The sequence below is a fragment of the Eleutherodactylus coqui genome, chromosome 5, assembly GCF_035609145.1.
Source record: "Eleutherodactylus coqui strain aEleCoq1 chromosome 5, aEleCoq1.hap1, whole genome shotgun sequence".
NCBI lineage: Eukaryota > Metazoa > Chordata > Amphibia > Anura > Eleutherodactylidae > Eleutherodactylus > Eleutherodactylus coqui.
The window spans coordinates 107,727,867-107,750,470 of record NC_089841.1 but is presented as its reverse complement, the minus strand read 5'-3'; the positions used below and the strand labels follow the sequence as shown (position 1 = coordinate 107,750,470).

Below are 22,604 nucleotides of genomic sequence, written 5' to 3'. Positions count from 1 at the left end.
ATTGATTTGCATTGGGGTATTTAAACATAGATTTTTCAAGTGTATATTTTACATGTGTGAAAAAAAACCGCAGTGTGTCCTATTTGGGTCCGTGTCATGCTCTGAAACTGCCCATTGAAGTCAATGGAATTGTGTAAATGTGCATGATTTGGGCGGATTTACGGCATATTTTTTGTGCATATGAAGAATGCAGTAAATGCGTCCGCAATAAAACACGCTCTGAATAGGCAGTTTTAGTCTGTGAAAACCCTGCGTATGTCATGGACCGAAAATGCATATGGCCGTGTGAATGAGTCCTTAACATGGCTTTGGAGCTCTATACACTATGGTGGTGTTTCTCCCCTTCCGCCTCTTTGGCACTGATCTTACTACACTGGAGGGTGGCCAGGCTGCCCAGGAAGGGCTGTCAGAGCTGTGCCACCACCTGTGATTTGCTGAACAGAACCATGTAAAGGTACGCGCCAGAGCTCAGAGTCCAAGAAGACTGCCTGTGTTGGTGCTGCCCCCTCTGCCACGCGCTGGCAGCATCATCCAGGAAAAGTGTAGAGCCAGTCGTCCTACATCTGGACCTCATGGTAGGCATATAAAATCACGTGCCTGACGGATTTGGCTTGCAAGCCTTGAGTTTGACACGTGAGCTAAGTCTTTGTATTTAGTGAGTGGGGGGCAGTCACTGGGGGTGTTTCTTCCATGTTGGGTGATCCAAAACAGCAGCAAATAAATATTGTTGTATAATGCCAAATCATTGGCTAGAATACTTAATGGGTTTATGGTATTGTTCCTGGGCCATAGGGAAAAGAAACAGTTAATGTCTGCAAACCTAGCAATCTAGGGCAGTGAAGGGGTTTAAGTTAAACCTGTTGGCGTATCCAAATGCTGGAACCCTACCCTGAGTGCCACCTGCTATGGTGCCAATACACAAACATTTGAGTGCAGGTAATGATTAAAACTTACCAGGTACAGCTTGTTAAGATGGTAGCAGTGGGCCGCATTCACATGTGGCGGTTTTTGTTGCAGTTTTCAACCACATCAAAATAGTGCTTGTGGCTTTTTTGTAACCGCATTTGGTTTTTGACAATCCATTTGGTTTTTATACATCAATCTTCTTCATAATTTATAGTAGGGGTATAGTCTTCTCATAATACATACTGCATGAAGTGTTACGAGTTTCCTCTTAGCTCATGGTTTGGAAAGTGTTTGGAAATATTACATTTATATTATCCAATTGTCAAACCCTTTTACAAGTAATTCTTACCGTCTTAATCTGTTTGTTTTGCTTCTAGGTTTTCTTTTTTTTTTCTTCTTCTACCATATCAGAGAATGTTAAGCTGTGATGCGGTGCCCTGCTCCCTGATTCTGTAATTCTAGCCTGCACCTATTTGAAGGGATTCTTTAGATAATGAAACCCTTGATTTAGTGCTTCTAGCTTTTTATGCACCCACGCCATTTACGGATGATGCGGTGTAAGCGCCAGCGTGGCTCTGTATTATGTTTATTTCTAGATGCACAAAAGGTAGAAAGATCCATACTTAAGTACTGTGCAGTTTACAAAATATATGGCCCCCTGCAAAGCCTTCTAAATCTTCAGAAAGTGGAATATTTTCACGCATGCTGTGCTTTATTTTTGTAATTGGGTTTTTAGGTTCATAGTGGGAGGTATGTTTTGAGCGGGCACCTATTTTTATAAAGCAGCCCTGCTGTGACAGTAATTTGGAAACATGTAATCCCTAAGCTTTGAATTCTATGTAGGATTTCTTGCAGAGTTTAGCTGATTGTCCTGATAGTGTGAATGATCAACTTGCCTAATGATATAGTACTCTAGACAGGAAGGGGATTTCTGTGCCGCAAGCACCTGCTACCAGCGCTGCATACATTGTCTGCCCGATTCACAAAGGTCTTAATAGAGGGGACAAAAGATGGGCTGCAAAAAGTTCCCTCTAGCCTTCCAGTAGCAACAGGATGCAGAAGGCATATGGGCAGTATTTGTGACTATGTTCTGGATGGATATGGGTTATTATATGCAGGTGGAAGAAAGGTTACGTGGAATTTGGGTTTTTAGTTAATACTCATTACAAAGTGGATGTTTGCTGTTAAAATTCTGAGCCCCCAATACATAATAAAGCTGTACCTTTTGGAGACCCTGAAAAGAGCAGTACTGAGCTAAACGAAGTAGTTGAAACCTGTTTTGGGTCAAACTTGGATAAAAGTTTGGTGCGAACCTGAACCTCATGCAGCTTGTAGTTCGTCTAGAGTGAACCCACAAAAATAGCTGTGCTTCATTTTTTCCCCTTTCTTCCTCCTCGCTGTTTTAGGAGCCTTGTTGAAGTTCAGTTAGAACTAATTTCGGCCAAACCAAACTTTTTTTTTTTTCCCCAGCTGAACCAAAGTTTTGAAAAGTTCGCTCATCACTAGTTAGAACAGGGAACAATATTCCTTTCTATATTTTGGAATCAAGAATACATATATACAGTGCTTCCAAGCTTGTGCTGTATATGTAGTCTGTACACTATTCTGTGGTCAAGCTTTTACGCGGCTCTTTTTGAGAGCCACCACACTGCTCCTGATCTGAAACAGTGGCTGCCATGGTGCTCCCCATAAGTCACAGCCGCTGTCTCCCACTATAGCAGTGGTAGCCACCATCGCCACTACCGTATTGCTGCGATGCTGCTCTCCCACATAAGAGACTGCCACAGAGATCCTGTCCTGATCACCATATCTACTTCTACTGTTACCCCATGTAACAATGGATGGCACATTGCAAGACCCCCAATAACATTGGCTGGCGTGGACTAAGAAGCTACCCTGTCATAACAATGACTATCATAGCAGGTCTACCATTATGGTGGTGTATATATGTTTTATAGCCACCCTACCTTTTTTAACAATGGCTGTCACAATGACCAGTTACCCCATAACATTGGTATTCAAACCCAAAAGTCCCAAGCCACACTAGCGAGTTTTAGATCCAAGTTTGTAACTGAGTGAACTTGGACCCATTAAAATTAGTGGGGCTATTCAGACGTGATTTTTTTTTCGTGGACTGATGGTCCCTGTAATAAAGTTGCAGCATTTCCTATTCTGTTCCGTTTCATGGACTAGAGTAGGACACGCAGTGTTCGCTGTCCCGCACATAAGACAACACGTGGGCAGGTTATCCATGCGCTGTCCGATGTGAGTTGCACCCGGGAATCTCCATTACTGACATGTTATAGATGACATGTTAAAGTATACAACTGTATGGCACACAAGTACATACACAGGCTTTACGCTCAGTACATACAGGCGAAGCAAATGTTAACTTGACAATGTGTTATAACTTAGAGGTTTCCACACAAATACTATTGATGACCAATTCTGATGATAGCTTTGGCCAGGTCCGGACCCAAGCTGATCAATCAGCTGATCAGAGCAGAAGCGGATGGTTGGGACCCCTGTGTAGTGGCTGGAGCTTGTAATTGCAGATGCATATGCCATTGATTTTACTGAGAGCTATGCCTGTAAATAGAAGCTATGGTTATTACACTGGAGTCCGAGCCATCCACCTCCTATCCGACCCCTACGTATTGTGGCACTGATGGAGGATGCCTGACCAACTGATCGGCTGGACCGCAGACAATCAACTCTTGATGACCTATCCTGGGGATAGGTCATTGGTAGCATTTACATGGAGAACCCCTTCAACTACAATCCTGTAAATGGAGTTATTTATTGTACTTATTACGCTGCTGCCTGTGTATTTCAAGAGATTCTTCTGGCGACTGCAGCAAATGTAAAGAATTATTCACACAAGCTTTATGTCATATGAATATGAAATACATTCTTTTGAATTGATTTATTCACATGAGCCACACTGCATGGTTCATTTTTGGGGTTCCATCAGAACGCCTCGCCCATATTTTTCAATGGGATCTTAAAAGATACTGCATGGTACTTGCATGTTGTGCGATGTGCAGTGCACAGCTTCTCATTGGGAAAGACTTGCGATCCTTTCATGATTGGAATTTCACCGAAGACGTCGCCATTGAGAACGTAGCTTTTCTGATTTGAAAAGAGCCCTATTTATACATAAAACACAACATTAAAATTTGAGAATGGTAATTTGTCTTCAATTGCGCAAGCCAATTTTTCAAGCACCCGATGTGTTGTATACACCTGTAGCGCTGTATCGTCCCACACGTCAGATACATCTAAAGATGGGAGGGCTGTTAGCAGATCTCACATTGGCATGCGGTGTATTTCCCTCTAGATTGCAGATTAGTATTTGATAGTCCAACCATTGATGGTAACAACCGTTCTTATGTACTGTATGTAAATTCCGCTAATCATTCAGATCTTGCTTAATGCATTCGCCAATATTAATTCCTGCTGGAGGTGAAAGGGGGGGATGTAACTTGTTTGTGCGTTTTCGACAGTCTGCCAAATGTCTCAGACGTCACACTTGAACTGCTTTATGTAAACAGCTGACACGTTGCAGGTCATTTCATCCAGTGGAAATAATTCTTCACTAGCAGTCAGGATCCTTTCTTATACAGTAAATCACTTATCCCTGAGGATTCCCCCTTACACACAGCATCTTCCATCCTTTTGTCCTCCTCACCCTATCTCTCTGCATCATTGCCCCCTTCAGGGAGGCATCATTGACAGGCAGAAGAAATAAGATACAATGGAGACAGACAGCAGGCTGGATGAGATGTGGCTGGAAACACACTGACACAGTTACTGACAGCCCGGCGCACCGCTACAATGACAGACCCAATCCTATATGGTGACAGACCTGCTCAGTCAGTGTAAAGATTACTGATAATGATCAGATGTATTTTTGGGGTCTAGCGGGACTTGACAGATTTTCCGCTGCTCTGACACACTGACTTGGCTATTAGTGATCCGTAACCTGGTTTTTCACTTTATTCCACATTCTATAGAGTAGCATGAATGAAGCCTAAAGAAACTGCTGTTTTCATGTATGACCTCAATACTGGCCAGGCTTTCCAGCTGTTCGTTATTGGTTGCTGAAGGATGTGACTGACCGTATAAAGCTAATAAGTCTGCTAGCACTTATAATGTGTCAAATAGTAAATCGGTTCAGCTTCCAAAAAGTTAAAGAGAAAAAGTAAAATAAAAAATAAATGACTCCTTGTCCTGGTCAACTACATTGTAATATAGTAGTAGCATAGTCTGCAAGGCTGAAAAAATACAAAATATCCATCCAGTTCAGCCTGTTTCCATTCCCCCGCCCACCCCCCTTGTTGATCCAGAGGAAGGCAAAAAAAAAACCCAACGAGGCAGAAGCCAATTTACCCCACTTTGGAGGGAAAATAATGGCAGTCAGAATAATCCGCTGGTTATGTAAACTGGATCTGAGAAGGAGTTGGTTGTAGCACATGTCTTGTATATGGCCACTGGCTATGTCGGAGATGGCTATTATGTCTTTGTTGCGGAGTTGCCTGGTTTAGAAAAGCCATATTCAAATTGCCTGCTAGGAAATTCTGGCTAATTTGAGGGGCTCTCAACTGTTGTCTGTATCGGACAGTTAGGTCAGGCTCATACGGGTGGATTTGAATTGTGGAATCTGCGATTGGCAGCCGCGTGGACGATACACAGTAATACGTGCCCATTGAAAGACATGAATTTTTGCAGCTTCGCTCAGACGTGCGGGTAGGAATTGCGGATCCTCTGAGCAGAATAAAAATCGTATCCTGTTCTATTTTTGCACAAATTCCATGCGGACAGCCCCCAATGAAGTCAATGGATGCGAAAGCTCCATCACCTATTGTAGTGGTCCGGAACACCATGCTGGTCCCCTCCATAAATGTCATGCATGTATTGTCTTATGTGGATGCACTGTGCAAAGCTGTCGTGTCATTTTCTGCATGTGTGTTGGACAGCAGCAGCGTCTGAAGGGTTAACTAATAAAATTATTGCCAGTCAGCTCGTTCTGCTGAATGTATCTATTCTACTGTGTCATGTGGTATAAGTGAGGTTATAAATGTGAGTGTCTGAGAGCGGTAAAGGTGGTTGATGATCATCCATCTACCCATGCTGTTGGAGGACCCACCATGATGCAGGGAAGTACCTTCAGCTTTCCTTGTGTCGAAAATGGAGAAGGAGAGGCTCCCTTTGCAGGAGCTGAGGATCTTCCCTCTTCCCCCATCCGTTGGAGAATCTGCAGGGGCGCAGAGGGACACCTCTGGTTTCCCTGTGTTGAGTATGGAGGACCCCAGTTTCCTAAAACAGGTACCTGTTCACACCACAGGCTCTTCCTGTGCGGCCGTCCGGCATTAGGTTAACTGCACAGAGGTACTCTAGTGAGACACCCATGCATCTGCTGTGCGGGGTGTATATTGGCTAAGCCTTCCGGAATAAGTGTTCTTGTCAGAGTGTCTGCGGAGTGACCCCTACCCCTCTACCTCCTCTGGAGTGCTCCCAATCCAGGACCGGTGACCTATAGATAACGTGGACTATAGGGCCGTATTCCTCCTGTGTATCCTCCCTACCTCTGAGCTTTAGCCTGTTTTTCTGCTGAGAGTGAACTGTACCTGTATTATCTGTTATACCAAGTTGATTTCAAGTAAAAGTTATACCGGGCCCTAACCGTTCCTAGGGACCCGAGATACTATACACAAGTCTCTATAGTTATTACTCCGCCGTATAGAATAACGGTGTGTGGGAATGGTGGCGTCACGAGTGATGCATACTACTACAACCCCCTTCCCTCATCCCCTTTATTGGCACTCCCTGCCAAAGGAGTGTCGAAGCTGGCTTGCAATCTACACTGGCCTTGGCTTGCTTGTCATCCTTCAGGGACCAGAGCCTGGTAAGTGCCACCATGACAAGACAGCACTTATCCCTCCCAGCTCTTCACGTTAGCCAGGTGCCCAGGGTTATCCCTTTGGGGTGTTGCACCATACGCAATTAACATTGCGTATGAGCGTCAGGAATGCCGACTGGAGCGTATAGTCCATGCGGACAATACGCTGTGCATAACGTGTATCTACGTGGAAAATCAATCACATCTACGATCTTCTGCAATCATTCGCAATTATTTTCTGCAAATAATCGCAGGTCGTCTGCTGCGGAAATACGTATGCGGAATCTGACCCGCCTGTGTAAACCCGGCTTAACTGCAAATAGTGCCTTCTATCTGGAGGACTCAAAGGGGATTATTTGCTAATATTGTATAAGGTTAGTGCAGACTGCAGACCCTTTTAGGGCTCCTTCCCACGGGTGGATTTCCAACGCGTGTCACGCGGCGGAAATAGCGACGCTGCCCCGCAGCTATTAGGTTCTATTGAACCTAATAGAGCAATGCTCACGGTGCGGAATTCCACCATGGAATTACGCCCCGTGAATTCTTCCGTACTAACCCGCGGCATGTTCTACGGTATTTGCCGTGGCCGTACATGCAGATGGCTTCCATTGCACTCAATGGAAGCCGTCTGTCACGCTATCTTCCGCTGTGTAGCACAGCGGAAGATAGCGTGAAAACGCGTCCCCGCCTACCTCCGGCCGTGTCATGTGACGCAGTGGGCGTGTCATGTGGCAAGGTGGGCGCGTCATGCGCTCTACTGCGCATGGGCACCGGAACGTCATGCGGGGCGGCGAATCCGGGGGTAAGTATGGGGTCTCTGGGGGGGGGCGTCGTGACGGGCTCCGCTGCGGTATTCCGCTTGCGGAGCCTGTCACGGCCGTGGGCATTAGGCCTTATACTGAACAATCTGGATCGGGGAAATATTAAGTGTCGGACCTCTTTCCTGTATACTGTAACATGCATATATAATATACACGTTTAATTTTCAAAAAATTGCTAATAAAATCATAATGACATAATTTTTATGTGTTTTTGATGAGAATCCACAAAGCGCTTTCCCACCCAAAATAAATAAGAGCCGGGGAGTGTGCGGGCGGCAGGGAGATTCGATTAGAAAGGGTTAAGACTGTCTAGTTTAGACCATCTTCTAGTTGTTTAGGTTACAACAAAAATTGTTCAAAAACTGTGGTGGAGTTTTGGGCACCACTTAGGCCACCACCTTTATTTATTATTCTTAAAAAGGAATGCCTCTTTGGCCGGTCTCACACCAACGGGTTGGATTCCATGTGCGGTGGCCCGCAGAGGAATTCGGCTTTGTCCCTGCCTGGCGACCCTGCTTACCCAGTCTTCTCTGTATTAAGATGACCATGGACGCTCTCTGTTGGTCATGTGCAGTATACTTGTTTTTTGTTTTGTTTTTTTTATTTAGCTGATCGACGGCTGCAACCTATTTGCAACGTTGATTGCGAAAGGGTTGCGGGTCTGATGGCTTCCCTTGACTTCAATAGATTTAGAGGAAGAATATACAGTAGAAGGGCAAATGGAAAAGAATTCGATTAGACCTTTGGCCTTTTTTTTTTTTCTTGAGAGAATGCAGAAAAAGACGCAATGGAGGATACCGAGGAAAGCCGCCCTTGGGTTGTGTATTAACACGTGGCATTTCAGTTGCAGATTTTTTTGTTTGTTTTTGCTTTAAGCAATAAAGTAAGGTCGGCTGCACACGATCAGATTAGCATTGCGGAATCCACGGTTGATGTCTGCACCGTGGATCCCCAGCAAATGCCGTATATTACATGCTACGTAAAAGTGCTTTTCCTGCACACTCGCTGAATTAAATTGCTATTTCTGCGAGCAAAGGAAAAGTCGCAGCACGTTCTATTTTTGTGCGGATTCCACACAAGTGGCTTCCATTAAAGTCAATAGAAGCCTTTCCGACCTGCAGTCCTTCCACAATTGACATTGCGGATAGTCCGCAGATTCCGCATAACTGCCTAGTGACGGTGCGGAAAAAATAAATTTGAAGAAAAAAAACTGTACTGCGCATGTTTGACGGCAAGCGTCCGGACCATCCGCAGTACAGAAAGTTACAGGAACGGGTGGACACCGGCCGGGCAAAGGGTCGGATTCCGCTGCGGGCTTCCGCATGCGGAATCTGACCCATTTGTGGGCAGCGGCCAAAGTTGTTGCAGTGACGCATTATTACTGTAGTGATGTGCAGTATATGAATCCAGCTACTCTAACGCGATATACAGTACATGGTGTATGTTCCAAATATCATTAGAGGGTCTTGGTTTCTATCATTTGTAGTCCCGTTTTATAAAAAAGGGGTGGCAGAACAAGCATCTGTGGCATATCTGGTCTCTCCTACTTTGTCTTTTCCTTCCCCAGTGATGAGAGAATACAGGGGTTCTATTTATTTTTTAGTATGTGTAAATCTCCCGTCTCTTCTTGCTGAACTAAGGAGTATTAAATCGATGTATAATACTCTATTTCAAGCATGAAATATGAATTTTCTCATGAGTGCAGTTGAGCACTTCAGATTTTAATGTATCTCACAAATGGTGCTTGAAAGTTAACCATACAAATCCTTTTGATTTTCCTATCTGGCCTTTTCTTATTTGGTAACATTATTGCTTGGGAATACGCAGAAATTGGATGTCTGAGCTTTAAGACGACGCGAATACTTGGCTTTGTTTGATATGGTGTTCTACCTTCCTACATACACAAGGGCAGGTTTTAGTCTCATGAAGTATTATGATCGAGGTTTTTCTTGTTAATTAAAGGGAACCTGTCAGCACATTCAGCCCTACTAAACCAACTAGACCAGCAGATTACTCGATTATAGCTCTCCCAGCAATAAGCTTATCTTATCATTAGAAAGCATAACTGCAGAAAAAATCTTTTTGAATTTCCTGCACGGCATGTCTGCATGCGGTCTGGTTGGTGGTCTGGACTTTCTCTTCTGGCTGCAGGTTTTAGCATAAACCCACCCAACTGAGCTGCTGTGTCCTACGTCATCCATATAGTGGTATGAATTCACGCATGAGTCAGTCCACGAACTTCTGGCAAGTGCGTCCGAGTTCATACCACTCCATGAATGACCTAAGACATGGCAACAGAGTTAAGCTGGTCCATGCTAAACACTCTGGCAAGAAGAGACACTCCGGCCACCCTCCGGACCGCAGGCGTTGGCATGCAGCACAGTAAATTTTTAAATGTACATCCTGTAGGTATGTTTCCTAATGAAAAGATAACAAGCGTATTGTTGGAAAGAGCTGTAACTTATTAGTCTGCTGCTATAGTTTGCTTAGTAGGGTTGAAAGGGCTGATGGGTTCCTAAGAAAACCCCAGAAGCCATTCGTTCCAATCCCAAAGTCCAGGCTGTTTCTTTCAATAGAATTGATCCAGGTCATATGATTGGTCACTGTTATGACCAATCATATGACCATGGTGATCGCATAAACTTTTATTTGCAAAACAAAGTTAAGTCTGTCCACATTTTTCTGCCTCTCTTCACACTTGTTATGTTGCGTTAAGGGAAATGGAGACCCGTGTAACTGCTGCTGAATGAGTGTCAAAAAACATACATTTTATGGTTTAATCGCTTTTATTCAGAACTGACAAAGCATAACATACAAAAGTAACAATATTAATTTGCACTTGAACGTGCCCTGGTACGAGTCATAAATGATAAATTGTCGAGTCGGGCACTTCAGTCATGAAAAACTCAACCAGAATAGACATCACATTTACTATAATAAGAAAAAGAGAGAGGGGAAGAAGAAGAAGGAAAAAGGGGGGACGGACTGGATGGGAGGGGAGCAGGGAAGGTAGGTGGTGGTGAAACTGCCTCTTAACATGAATCACAGTCTAAATAGACAGGTGGTGAGTTTTGGGCTATCCTAAAACAATATCCAAGGAACAAGGGCTGTTGATCTTGGGCAATAAGCACAGAAAATGTCATGCCACTCCTGTAGGCTAGCAACTTGAGAGGATTTCTTCTGGTGAGCTGCTCAAAGTAAGAGACTCTTCTTCAGAGATGATGGGTACCCAGGAATAATGGAAAGTAAAGCCATCTCTGGAGATCATTGATGGTTATTGCCGCAAACCCTAGTATAGAGTGCATTAGTAGCTTGCCAGAAAGGAGCAATATATGATCATTGCTACCAGGTGTGAGCATGGGTTACACGAGATGTACCACTACGCTATCAGAGGTGAGAGCATTTTAGGCAGAAGGAAGGGAGCAAGGCAGGTGTCCTGTACCCTCTGGTAAGGATCTTGTTACTTTTGCAGGAGAGTGAACGCCTTACTCCAATCCTTGGTAGAGTAGCTCGAACCTAGCTCTGCCTCCTGAGTAGCTACAGTTAGGACCAGGAAGGTAGTCTCCACTGTCTCCCGAAGCAATAGAATGGTAGAGTTGGAACTGATCTCCAGGGTCATCAGGTCCAATCCCCTGCTCAGTGCAGGATTCACTCCGTCATCCCAGACGGATATTTGTCCAGCCTTTGTTTGGGGACTTCCATTGAAGGAGAACTCACCACCTTCCGTGGTAACCTGTTCCACTCATTGATCACACTCACTGAAGTTGGGAAGGGGTGGTGGATTGCAAATGCAGATTTTCAAATGTGGTTAAATCCTGCAGAACTGCTGTGGGATACAAAAAGCAAACAAAAAACCTTACATTTGCTTTAGGCTTAGCCTAGTGTTGGCCTAGGGTTAGCCAGTGTTTTGTGTAGTGTGCATGTGTTCCATAGGGAAATTGGCTTCTACCTTATGTTCTTCTTTTTTTTTTTTTTTGCCTTCCTCTGGATCAACATTGGGGAATAATAGGCTGAACTAGATGGACAAGGGTATTTGTTTCAGCCTTATACTATGTTATTTTTTTAAATTCAAATATTTATTTTTGGGTCTAGTTTGGATAAACACTGTAAACAAGTGGAGGGGGTAATAAATAAATGCCATAGAATAAGACTTTGGGGCATGTAGCTAATCTGACCCATTCTTTTATGATACTAATGCCTGTGTGCCAGAGCTGTGCCAAAATACTAGCATACATGCCGTTTGACACATTTATGTGTTTTAGACACTCTTGGTACCTTTACTGGCTACTTTCAAAACTGTCTTTCAACAGGTTGCATGTATTGTCAAGTCTAAAACGGCAGATTAAAGGCTAATGCGCACGACCGAATTTATGCCGCGTTCCCCGCGGCATAAATCCGCAGCGGAACAACGCAGCTATTAGGTTCTATTGAACCTAATGGCTCAGCCCTCACATGCAGGATCCTGCTGCGGATTTACGCCATGGTAAAAAAATGGTGGCGTGTTCTATTTTACTGCATTTTTCCACGGCGGGAAGTTTCCAATAATATAGTATTAATGGAGACCACAGAAAAACACGGTAAAAAGTGCGTTTTTCCTCGATCACTAGCAGGGATTTTTTTTTTGTTTATCCCCACTGGATTCCCGCCGTGTAAAACCACGGGCGTATCTTGCTCCGTCCGTGGGCAGGTGGCCTTATGGTGTGCACCAGATTTTTGACACAAATAACATGCGTGGTCAGCCGTCCATTCATTTCAATGGGACTAATGGAAATCCCTGAGTGGGTGCTGCTCTGGTATCTCGGCAGTCCCATTGAAAGTGACCAGTGCTTCATTTAGTCTCCTCCTCAGGAGCCATGTTCTTGAGATTGGTGAGCAAGTTATCCCCTATCCTATCCTATTTCTGTCTGTTTCCATCTTTTATGCCGAAAACTGTATTTTTGCTCATTTTATGTCACTCAAATAGAAACAAAATACAAATATAGATTTAGCAAATATAAAATGGCAAAAAGAATAACAAGTTTGTTTCTTTTTATTGAATCTGCAGGAGTGAACAAGAAGGTTGATGTCCATTTTCTTCTTAGTATTGGTCTTCTTGTTTGTTGATTTAAGTATGGCACAACTCCAACAAGGAGGAGGTCCAGATGAAAAAGAAAAGACAACTGCTTTAAAAGGTATTTTGTTTTTCTTGTTTTCTTCTATAATTTGCACATTGCTTGGGTACTCGCACCTCTTCCTTCCTACTGCACTGGCTCTCCTCAGTCAACGTCTTCTCCTTCCTTTACTTTGTAGACTAGGCCTTTCTTAACGAACTACTGCTACTCCCCTCTCTCTCTTGTATTTGCTTCTTCTCAGTCAACCCATGTGGAGGGCTTAGTTGCCCGGGGATTGGTAGATATCTCTTGCTACGTAATTATCCAATAAAGTACAGAGTGACTTGCCAACCAAACTATGAGTGCAAAACCAGCAAGATATTAACATTTTAAAGTAATATATACACATTTCAGAAATAACCACATTACCTATGGAGTGTACAACTCTGGTACACTACAAATGTGTTTGCTCAGCGACAATTTAAAGCCCTACTTTTTGGATTCCCATGATAAACAAGTTCCCTGTGCCTTCTCCCCATATAATACAGAAGCCATTATAGTGTTATATTACACCACACCGAGCAGAAATCAGTGTTCAATGAACCTCACAGATTTCTGCGCCTTTCTTGGGTTGGAGCATTTGCTCATATCAAGGAGACTGACCTTCAGCCTTTCACTGTCCATGTGTTCACAATCCGATATAATCATAATGATTAACTGTTACGGGCTAACATTAAAAAGTAAGAGTATTTTTAAAAAGTGGATTCTCAATATTGAGTTCCTTCGAGGTAAAGGAAACCATGTGTAGTGACTGTTTATGTACTTCTACAAGCAGTTGGGGCAAGCTGTGGACCACTCACTATGGAATCCTTTGCGTCAATGAGTGATGGTACTCCATCGATTGTTGGTGTTTACCTAATTGCTGAGCATTGCATTATGCTAGTGAGGATGGAGGTGGGCACCTGTGGAATTGGCCGTAGCATAATTTCTAGACGGGCATATAGAAGAGAGTGTGTTCATATAGTTTTTGTAAAGTAATTAAATTTTCTTTTGGCTTTCAAAATATTTTCATTATGCTTCTTAATCCTTAGCGCTGTATAACTCCCTCTATAACCACCCTCATTTCAGTTACATACATAGCTACACAATACAAGGTTATACCTGGCATGAGGAGACATGGGAAATCTCCACAAATGTGCTATGGAAATGATTTCTCATTTAGTTTCTGCTATGCATTTAATTACAGAAGACTGAGAAAATGTGCAGTGCTGTGATAGAAGTCAATCAGATGAACCTGGGGAAACTAATCTGCTCATGGTATACTTATTATTGCAGCCATTGTAAGTCTAAGTAGGATTTAGTCAGTTCAGTGGGTCAAGTGCAGATTTCTTTCGTGTTCTGATGTAGTTTTCTCATTCTAATCAGTACAAATATGGTGTAATCTTGTTTCTCTTTTAATGAGTCATTGGCCTTTTCTGAACCGAAACCATCTTGAGCATTTTATCTTTACCTCAAGGTGTGCTATTGCTGAGGAACAATATTTATTTTACATTACAAAGAAGCTGTTTTTGGAACCCGTTAAGTGCTGAAGGATCGTACTGTCTTACTGGATCTAGGGGGATAAGGGTAGCCTTCTTTCCTTGCGCCTAAGGTGAAGATCTTAGGGGGCCGGCTGCCTGCCTTGCATGACCCACAAGACTGGTTGGCTGCATAGGCACAATCATTAAGCCATGTTATGCTTTCTGCAACAAAGAATTTAAGAATATTAGTGCCCATCCCATTTGTATTACGAGGGGCGTTCATTAAAGATTTGCCCTGACCCACTTTCTGGAAGACTCTTGCCCTTTAAAAATGACTTCATTGTTGGAATGAGGTGGAAGTCCAGTGGTGTGAGGTTGGGTGGATAAGGGGGATGCGGTAGGATTTCATACCCGCAGCAGCGTGCTTCCATCTGGGCAACATGTGAGTTGTGAACTTGAGCATTGTCCTGCAGAAGGAGGACACCTTTGGTGAGCTTGCCACATCTGGATTAGTGCAGCATAGTACGCCCCAGTAATTGTGGTACCCTTTGCTAGGAAATCTATCAAGATTACTCCGTGCTAGTTTCTGTGATCATGACCTTGTCTGCTGAGGGTTGGGCATGTGCCTTCTTTGGAGGCAGTGAGTCCTCATGCTTCCATTGCATCGACTGGACTTTAGTCTCCGGATCATAGTGATGGACCCAGTTTTCATCCTGTGTGATCAGTCTGTTGAAAAAGTCCTCCTGGTTTCCATGGCACGTCGTCAAAGGAGCCTTGGCTCATTCGACTCATTCCTGCTTCTGGAAAGATGTGAGCAGTTGGTGAACCAAGCGAGCGGATACCCTATGCATATGAAGATGGTCTTGAATGATTTTTTTTTTCCATGAACCCCTCACTAATCTTGACATTTTGGGCTAGGTCGCAAATGGTTACATGGCGTTTTTCTAAAATAACAGCCTCCACTTGCTGGATGGTGTGTTCATCGATAGCAACGTAGGAATTGGAGCTGTTTCCACCAAAGTCTGACCACATTTGAATTGACGATGCCAGTTCTTGACTACGTCATATGATGGGGAATCCTCCCCATGAACCTCTTTCATCTCATCAAACGTCTACTTTGGTTTGTGGCCTTTCAACTAAAAGAACTTGATGACTGCTCTGTATTCACTGGGTCCATTATCAGACCTTTCACCACTTCAGCACCTGTAAAAGAAAGACCGTTATCAGTTCACAGTTGCAAATTGGCACGTAACCTATAGAGACTTATATCATTACACATGTGTAGCTTCAGCATCCTGCGATAAATAGAAGTGGGTCAGGGAAAATCTTCGAACTTTCTCTTCGGCATTACAGATGTTTATTGCTTATCAAACATTGATTCATACCCCAAACCCCCAAAGTTAATAAAGCCCCCCCCCCCCAAAGTGAATTCATATGCCAGACTCAGACCCCCAAAATTAATTAATTCAAATTCTGACTTTGCTCACGTGAACTATCACTAACTTCTGCCTTCACTGTGGGGGTTGCAGCCACAGATTTTGCAAGAGTACATGGCCAGGGGGAGAATGAGGAAAGCACATGTAGATGGTTATGTCTCCATAAGCCGTCGCCTCTCTTCAGTAAGTGTCAGCTCCACTCCAAAGTTGTATAGTTGCTCTGCTCTAAAATATCGTCCTATGCTGAACTATTGATAGTTCTTGCCTCAAATCATGGAAAACGGCACTGTCATTATTTTACTTCTGTCAACAATTATGGCTGACTCTGCCCTTTTTGGGTAGCAGACGTTTTTGGATCTGAAATATCTGGTTCAAGTCTACACCTGTGCTAAAATAAGGCGGAACACATGGATCTTGCCACGTTTTTCATCACCTAAAATATCCAGTGCATGTATAAGATACATTGAGATTCTGTTTGGAACTTGAACAGCTCTAATGTAAGTCTTTAATGTATCAGTGATCTTTATTTCATTACTTCTATAATACTTATGATAATATTTAAAACAAATGCAGAAACTGAAGTGCATTTTCCATGGTGGTAAGCTAGTAAACAGGAAAGAAGTCAAAACAAAATTGAATAGTACTACTTGAATTATATAATTTTATTATGTTTCTTTTTATTCAGATCTCCTCTCTAGAATAGACTTGGATGAACTGATGAAAAAAGATGAACCACCTCTTGAATTCCCAGATACGTTGGAGGGGTTTGAATATGCTTTTAATGAAAGTAAGGTTTATGCAGATAACTTTTTTTTTTTTTTTTTTTACTCTACCCAGTCTTTTTCTGATAAATTGTATGGCAATGATATAAATATTAATTAAATCGGAAATCAAAGGTGTATTATGCGCTCTAGAGTTCTGCAGCCCCTGCTTTTTAGTGATACACCGTATCTTCTTTGGTTTGTGTGATGATATAAATAATCCGGCACACCCGAATATATATATATATATATATATATATATATATATATATATATATATATCTTACATGATAGCATTTTTTTGAAAAATACATGTTAGTACATTTAAAACTGTACATAGACACAATGTATGGATCTGGGGCACCCCTGAAAGAAGGGCAGCATCCCCACCCTTTACCCTTACAGAATCTTATAATAAGGCCCAATGCCCACGGTCGTTTTTTTGCTGCGGAATTTGCGTCCAAACGCCCGCCGCAAATTCTGCAGCAATGTGCATCCATAGACATGTTATGTTAAAACTTTCTTCCCTGCCCACGAGCGGAAATTAACTGCAATTTTCCGCTCGCAGGGGAGAATTGCAGCATGCTCTATTTGGCATGTAAAATTGCTCGGACGGCTTCCATTGCAGTCAATGGAAGCCGTCTATCCCGCAATACTTTCGCAGTGAGCACTGCAGAAGTATCACAGGAATCTGTGTCATGCCCCACTGCAAGATTTCGCAGTCGGAATCTGACCCGGCCGTGGGCATCAGGCCTAAAGTGGATGCAGTTCTACATAATAAATACTAGCTAAGAGCTCAATATGACACAAAGAGACAGAATACAAAAATACGTATGTTATAGCAACAACCATCCCATACAGAACAGTTTACAGCTGATGCAAAAATAGACAAAGATGTAAGGTATGTGTATGTATATACCTTTCCCCTAAAATAAGACCTACCCTGATAATAAGCACTAATATGATTTTTCAGTATTTTGAGGATACTTGAAGCATAAGTCCTGCTCGAAAATTAAGCCCTAGTTACAGTTAATAATTAAAAAAACCTATTTAAATAGTCTCCAGGCAGCTATAGATGTAAAAAAAAATTTGGAGCAAAAATTAATATAAGGCACTGTCTTATTTTAGGGGAAACAGGATATCTATCTATACACATGTACATAATGTATTAATTCAATATGATTATAGTTCAATTATGTAAAATATATCCCTGTCTATTTTTGTATAATTGTTAATATTAGTCTAAGCCTGAAACGCGTACTGCAAAATTGCATAGTTGAAGTCCTTAGCCCTAAACAGAGAAATCCACCAGCAAGAGCCCTTAAAGGGGTTGTCCAAGTTATAGATACTGTTTAAAACTATTTCCCTCCAAGGAGTAACATAACAAATAGGCTTCTACTCCCCTCTCTCGCCATGCCGCACAGCACCACTTCGGGACTCGCCTCTGACGTCACGTTTACAGACTTCCCAGCCTGTTTATGGGACGTCACAAGCACTGTAGCTCTGTTATTGGCTGCAGTACCTGGGACGTCCTGTAAACTGCGCAGCACTGCAGCTATTAGCAAATATAGGAGTGGAGGACCGAGAGGCGCCATGGGACACAACAGGAGCGGGGATTAGGTGAGAATAACCCGTTCAAGCAACAAAAATGATAAATGATCAAATACACAAATAAAGTAGATCTGTGGAATACTGCATAACGGATCCCTCCTGTAATAGCATCTGATGACTTGTCTCACTGACATGTCAGAAGATGTTTTACATAACCTGTAAGGCCCCTTTTACACCTGTGCTTGTTCCTCCATTATTTGGCTCCATTCTTGGAGTTGAACTTCAAAAATACGTTAATCTCTGAATCTGGTACATATCAGACCTAGGTGGCCCCAGACGGACTCCATTGAGTATAGCGGGGTCAACTGGCGTAACTATAGGGGATGCAGGGGATGCGGTTACATCCGGGCCCAGGAGCCTTAGGGGGCCCATAAGGCCTCTATTCTCCATATATAGAGCCCAGTACTATGAATACAGCATTATAGTTGGGGGCCCTGTTAAAGGTTTTGCTTTGGGGCCCAGGATCTTCAAGTTACGCCTCTGATGGGGTCTGTGCAACTTCTGGCATGGTGTCAGACACTTTCCTGGGCATAATAGCGAAGCATGCTGCACTATTTCATTCTAGATTTTGTGCTGGATCTGTGCTGGAGACTCTGTTCTGATATAATTGAAGCCTCATTTTTAAAGATCGTAGTCAATTTAGCTTGTTTAAAAGCGTTTATTGGTAACTATAATGGACATTTATCATTTAAAACCCTCTTTGTTTATAACATAACCAGAACACCAGATGGAACTTACTGAACCTAAGCTACTCATATATACTGGACCAATTGTTAAGAGAGAGACCAGGGGAGGGAGGCGGGGGTTGGGGAGGGAAACAGTTATGTACAATGATGACTGATAATATATTTGAAATATGTAAAAGAAAAAAATGTTCAATAAAAAATATCTAATTTTTAAAAAAAAAGCTTTTATTGGTAATATTTTTTTGTCTTTTTATCTAGATGGTCAGCTGAGACATATTAAGACTGGAGAACCATTTGTTTTCAACTATCAAGAAGACTTGCATAGATGGAACCAGAAGCGTTATGAGGCTCTTGGAGAGGTACGTTATCATTGGCTAACTTTCATAAACAGTACTAAATGGCTTATATCTGCATGGATAAGATCCAGTAATGGCTTACACTCATAATTTCACAAGCAGATGTATAACGTGTCCATGGTAAAGCACAAAGTATACTGTGAATAAAACATGCCACTTCTTGCTTACGCAAAAAGAGAGCCCCTTGTTGACATTGTCTGCATCCTTTTGGGGATAGTACTAAATGAATTAATTGACTTCTATGAAACAAAACACGCTGCAAAGTAAACTCTACGAAAAAGAAAGTATCATCCTCTAGTGTTGGCTCCGTGGCCAATGTGACAATTGTAGGATTTAAGAGTTTATTGGAATTTGGATACTGGCAAAGAAAATTTATGTCAAACTTTGTTCCTCAGTGCTTAATTTTGGAACTTTTGTCACAGTTGAAGGTATTTTATATCTGTTGCTATTTCTTGCATTTTTATATTGCATATTTCCATACTCTGTTTTTTTTCCTGACTTAAGCCTTCTGCACATGGGGCGTATTTTCATTGCGGAGTCCACAGCGGACATCCGCCTCCGGACTCCGCAGCAAATGCAGCCCATATTATTCAAGGGCAAAGCACCATTTCATCTTTACGAGCGGAAATAGATTCTGCAGAGAATACATCGCAGCATGTTGTGATTTTGTGCGGGTTATGCACGGCTGGCTTCCATTAAAGTCAGTGGAAGCCATCTGTCCAACGGCACTTCTGTGGTGAGCACTGCAGAAGTATCGTGGGATACGCACTACCCCCCAGCACCAGCAGCTACTGCGCATGCGCGACGGAGTGCCGACCGGCACATCGGCAGCGTGTGCAGAAGCCGCTGGACAGGTCAGCACGGGTCACCAGGCCGGGCATGGGGTCAAACTCTGCTGTGGGTATCCCGCATGCGCGGTCCGACCCACCATTGCAGGAGACGTTAATCTAATCAATGTCAATACATCCATGAAAAAAACAAGCGGTTTGCTACAGTTTCATGGCTATGTGTAGTAAACCAGGACAGTTCTTATCATCTGATCTATTTACAAGTAGAAATTTGTGAAGTTTGAATACAAACTTTCACAGCCTGAAACTTTGATAACAAACATGTCTTCTCCAACTATTCCAACAGAACGGAGCAAAGACCTATTGACCTGGTTGTTTACTTGAGGCTAATTCTTCCATCCAGATCTATATCGGTGCACTGCAAACTCACTAGAGTCAAAATATGATTCAACTTTCTTGTTGAATTGTAGGACTTTAATATCTGCCCTATAGACAATAAATTCTTTTTATTGTGTATTGTTAAGGACATGAACAAAACAGTCCCCCACCTGCTAGCGGATTTCATCCATTCCCCGGACTCCCTCATACTCTAAGCTGTAGGATTCTTTGAAGCAGTTGCAATTGTTCCTCTGTAGGCTATTAAAAAAAATCTAGAAGGCGGCTTAGCTGTCTGTGTCCTTTAGGCATTATTGTATTTAACAAAATGTTATACAAAGTGTGATAAAATGATTGTAGTGAAGAAGAAAACCTCATGATATTAATGACACTCTACATCTAAAGCACAATAGTAACTATTCTGAAAGATGAAGTGCGTCTTATACCAGGGATTGCTTGAAAGGTCTCCAAAGATTGGATTCTTTGTTTATTTAAATAGATCTTCCTAAAGGTGAATAACAAGTTGTGGTTGACAATTATTTTCATCATATTCCACATTCTGTCATTCTAAGGACGCAGATTTAACATGGCTTCCTGCAGGCTTTTGTCTTGGTACAAGAAACGAATGATGGGTCATTTGACCACCCATGAGCAGCCAATCCAGCTGTACAGCACCCTTCTGATGAAGATGGCCGATTGCATCAACTGTCCTGGGGACAGGCCTCCATTAGTTGTTTGGTCAATGCAAATGATTGTTGCACTGTGGCTAGGAAGACATGTTCTTTGTAAGCCATGGTCCTTGCGGGTAAACTACATTGTAAGTTTTCATAGAAACACAGATTAATATAGCATATGAGAAGAAATCGGCATAGGGCTCATGTCCATGGGCAGGTTGGATTGCACATGCGGGAGCCTTTTTTTTTTTTTTTTTTTCCTCCACTGCGGAAGCGTCGGCGCGCATCGGAGTAAAGTTTTTGTTTTTTGTTTGTTTTTTTTTCAAAACCCCTGCTTTCCCTTGAAATCCACGACCCGCAGATTGGACGGCTTCAATTGAAGCCGAAGCAAGTAAAGATTCCAGCAGCACAGTTTAGATAAGTCCCACAAACTGGGGGAGCCGTGAAGGTGCACGCTTAAATGGAATCCAGACTTCCCGAGGCCTTTGTCAAGCATGATTAGCTGACATTTTGGCCAAATGATGGCTTGACAAAGGCCTTGATTTGGTTGAAACGTCGCTGATTTTATGGAGAGATCATAAAGGAGGCACCTTATGGTGCTAAATGCTTTTTAACAAATCTCTGTGTGCTGCTCTACAATGTGATTTGGGGCTTCAATGAAAGCCGTCTGTGTGGGAACTGCACTGAAATGGAGCATGCTATGATTTGATTTCCGCAGCAAAAGGTCCGCAAATCAAATCTGCATGCTTTAATTCAGTTGCGGTCGCCCAGGTTTCCCTATGGGTGACTTGAACTGCACCCGCACAAAATCCGCAATTCAAATCCGCCAGTGGACATTGGGCTTTAAAGGGACATAAGTGGCAGTAAAAATGCACAGTGGGCAAATGTTGTCATTTAGAGATGGACAGGGGTAAGATGGAAGCAGGAAAAAGGGGATGAAAGGGAGAGGAGAACTGAGGGGTCAAAACTGACAACCATGTGTCCTCTTAAACCCAGGTCTTCAAAGTTGATGTTGTATAAGAACGGATACTTTGAAGTGATTCTTTGACTGATAATAACCTTTGCTACTTAAATGGTATGTGACATTAGAAAATTAACATTTTGTTTGGTTTATGATAAACATGTGATATTTTATTTTTTTAAACATTTTTGATGCTTTTATTTTTATATATATATGTAAATAAAAAGGGCCTATCACACTGACCATACTGAGTCACTCTTGGTTCTGTAATGGAAACATTTAGCAGTAATCTCATTACAATGGAGGGTAACATCTCAATTATAAAGCTGGAGGCCAACAACACAGGATCCACCATTACCAATATGTGATGGAAACTGTTCACCTCCTCCCCTTCCCTGCATAGTGGCTCCTGCATGCCAAAGAAAAGACACTCCAACAAAAACACATTTTTCCATCCCTCACCCCCCTCACCTGATTGTGTGACAGCAGCTGTGTGATCATCATCATTCTCATCAGTAAGGGCGAGCACCCACTGGCGATTGCGTTTTCCGCGGGGAAAAAACGCAGCGTTTTCGCCACGTTTCCCGCGATTTTTCCGCGCGTTTTTCGCGGCGTTTTCGCGGCTTTTCCGTTAATTTCCATTGACATTCATGGGTGCATTAGGAGAAAAATAAGGACACATATGCAACTGACAGTTCCTATGTTAAAAACGCAAAC

At 42.7% G+C, this 22,604-nt stretch overlaps 1 protein-coding gene across 1 annotated transcript in view; it reads left to right on the top strand.

The window, feature by feature from the left end:
* Positions 1–22,604, top strand: part of ARB2A (ARB2 cotranscriptional regulator A) — a 449,497-nt gene that overhangs the window by 12,190 nt on the left and 414,703 nt on the right. The window contains exons 2-4 of the mRNA XM_066602994.1: positions 12,674–12,800; positions 16,361–16,462; positions 18,992–19,092. Of these exons, the coding sequence (XP_066459091.1) occupies positions 12,692–12,800; positions 16,361–16,462; positions 18,992–19,092 (312 nt within the window). The 5' untranslated portion in view covers positions 12,674–12,691. The remainder of the gene's footprint in view (positions 1–12,673; positions 12,801–16,360; positions 16,463–18,991; positions 19,093–22,604) is intronic.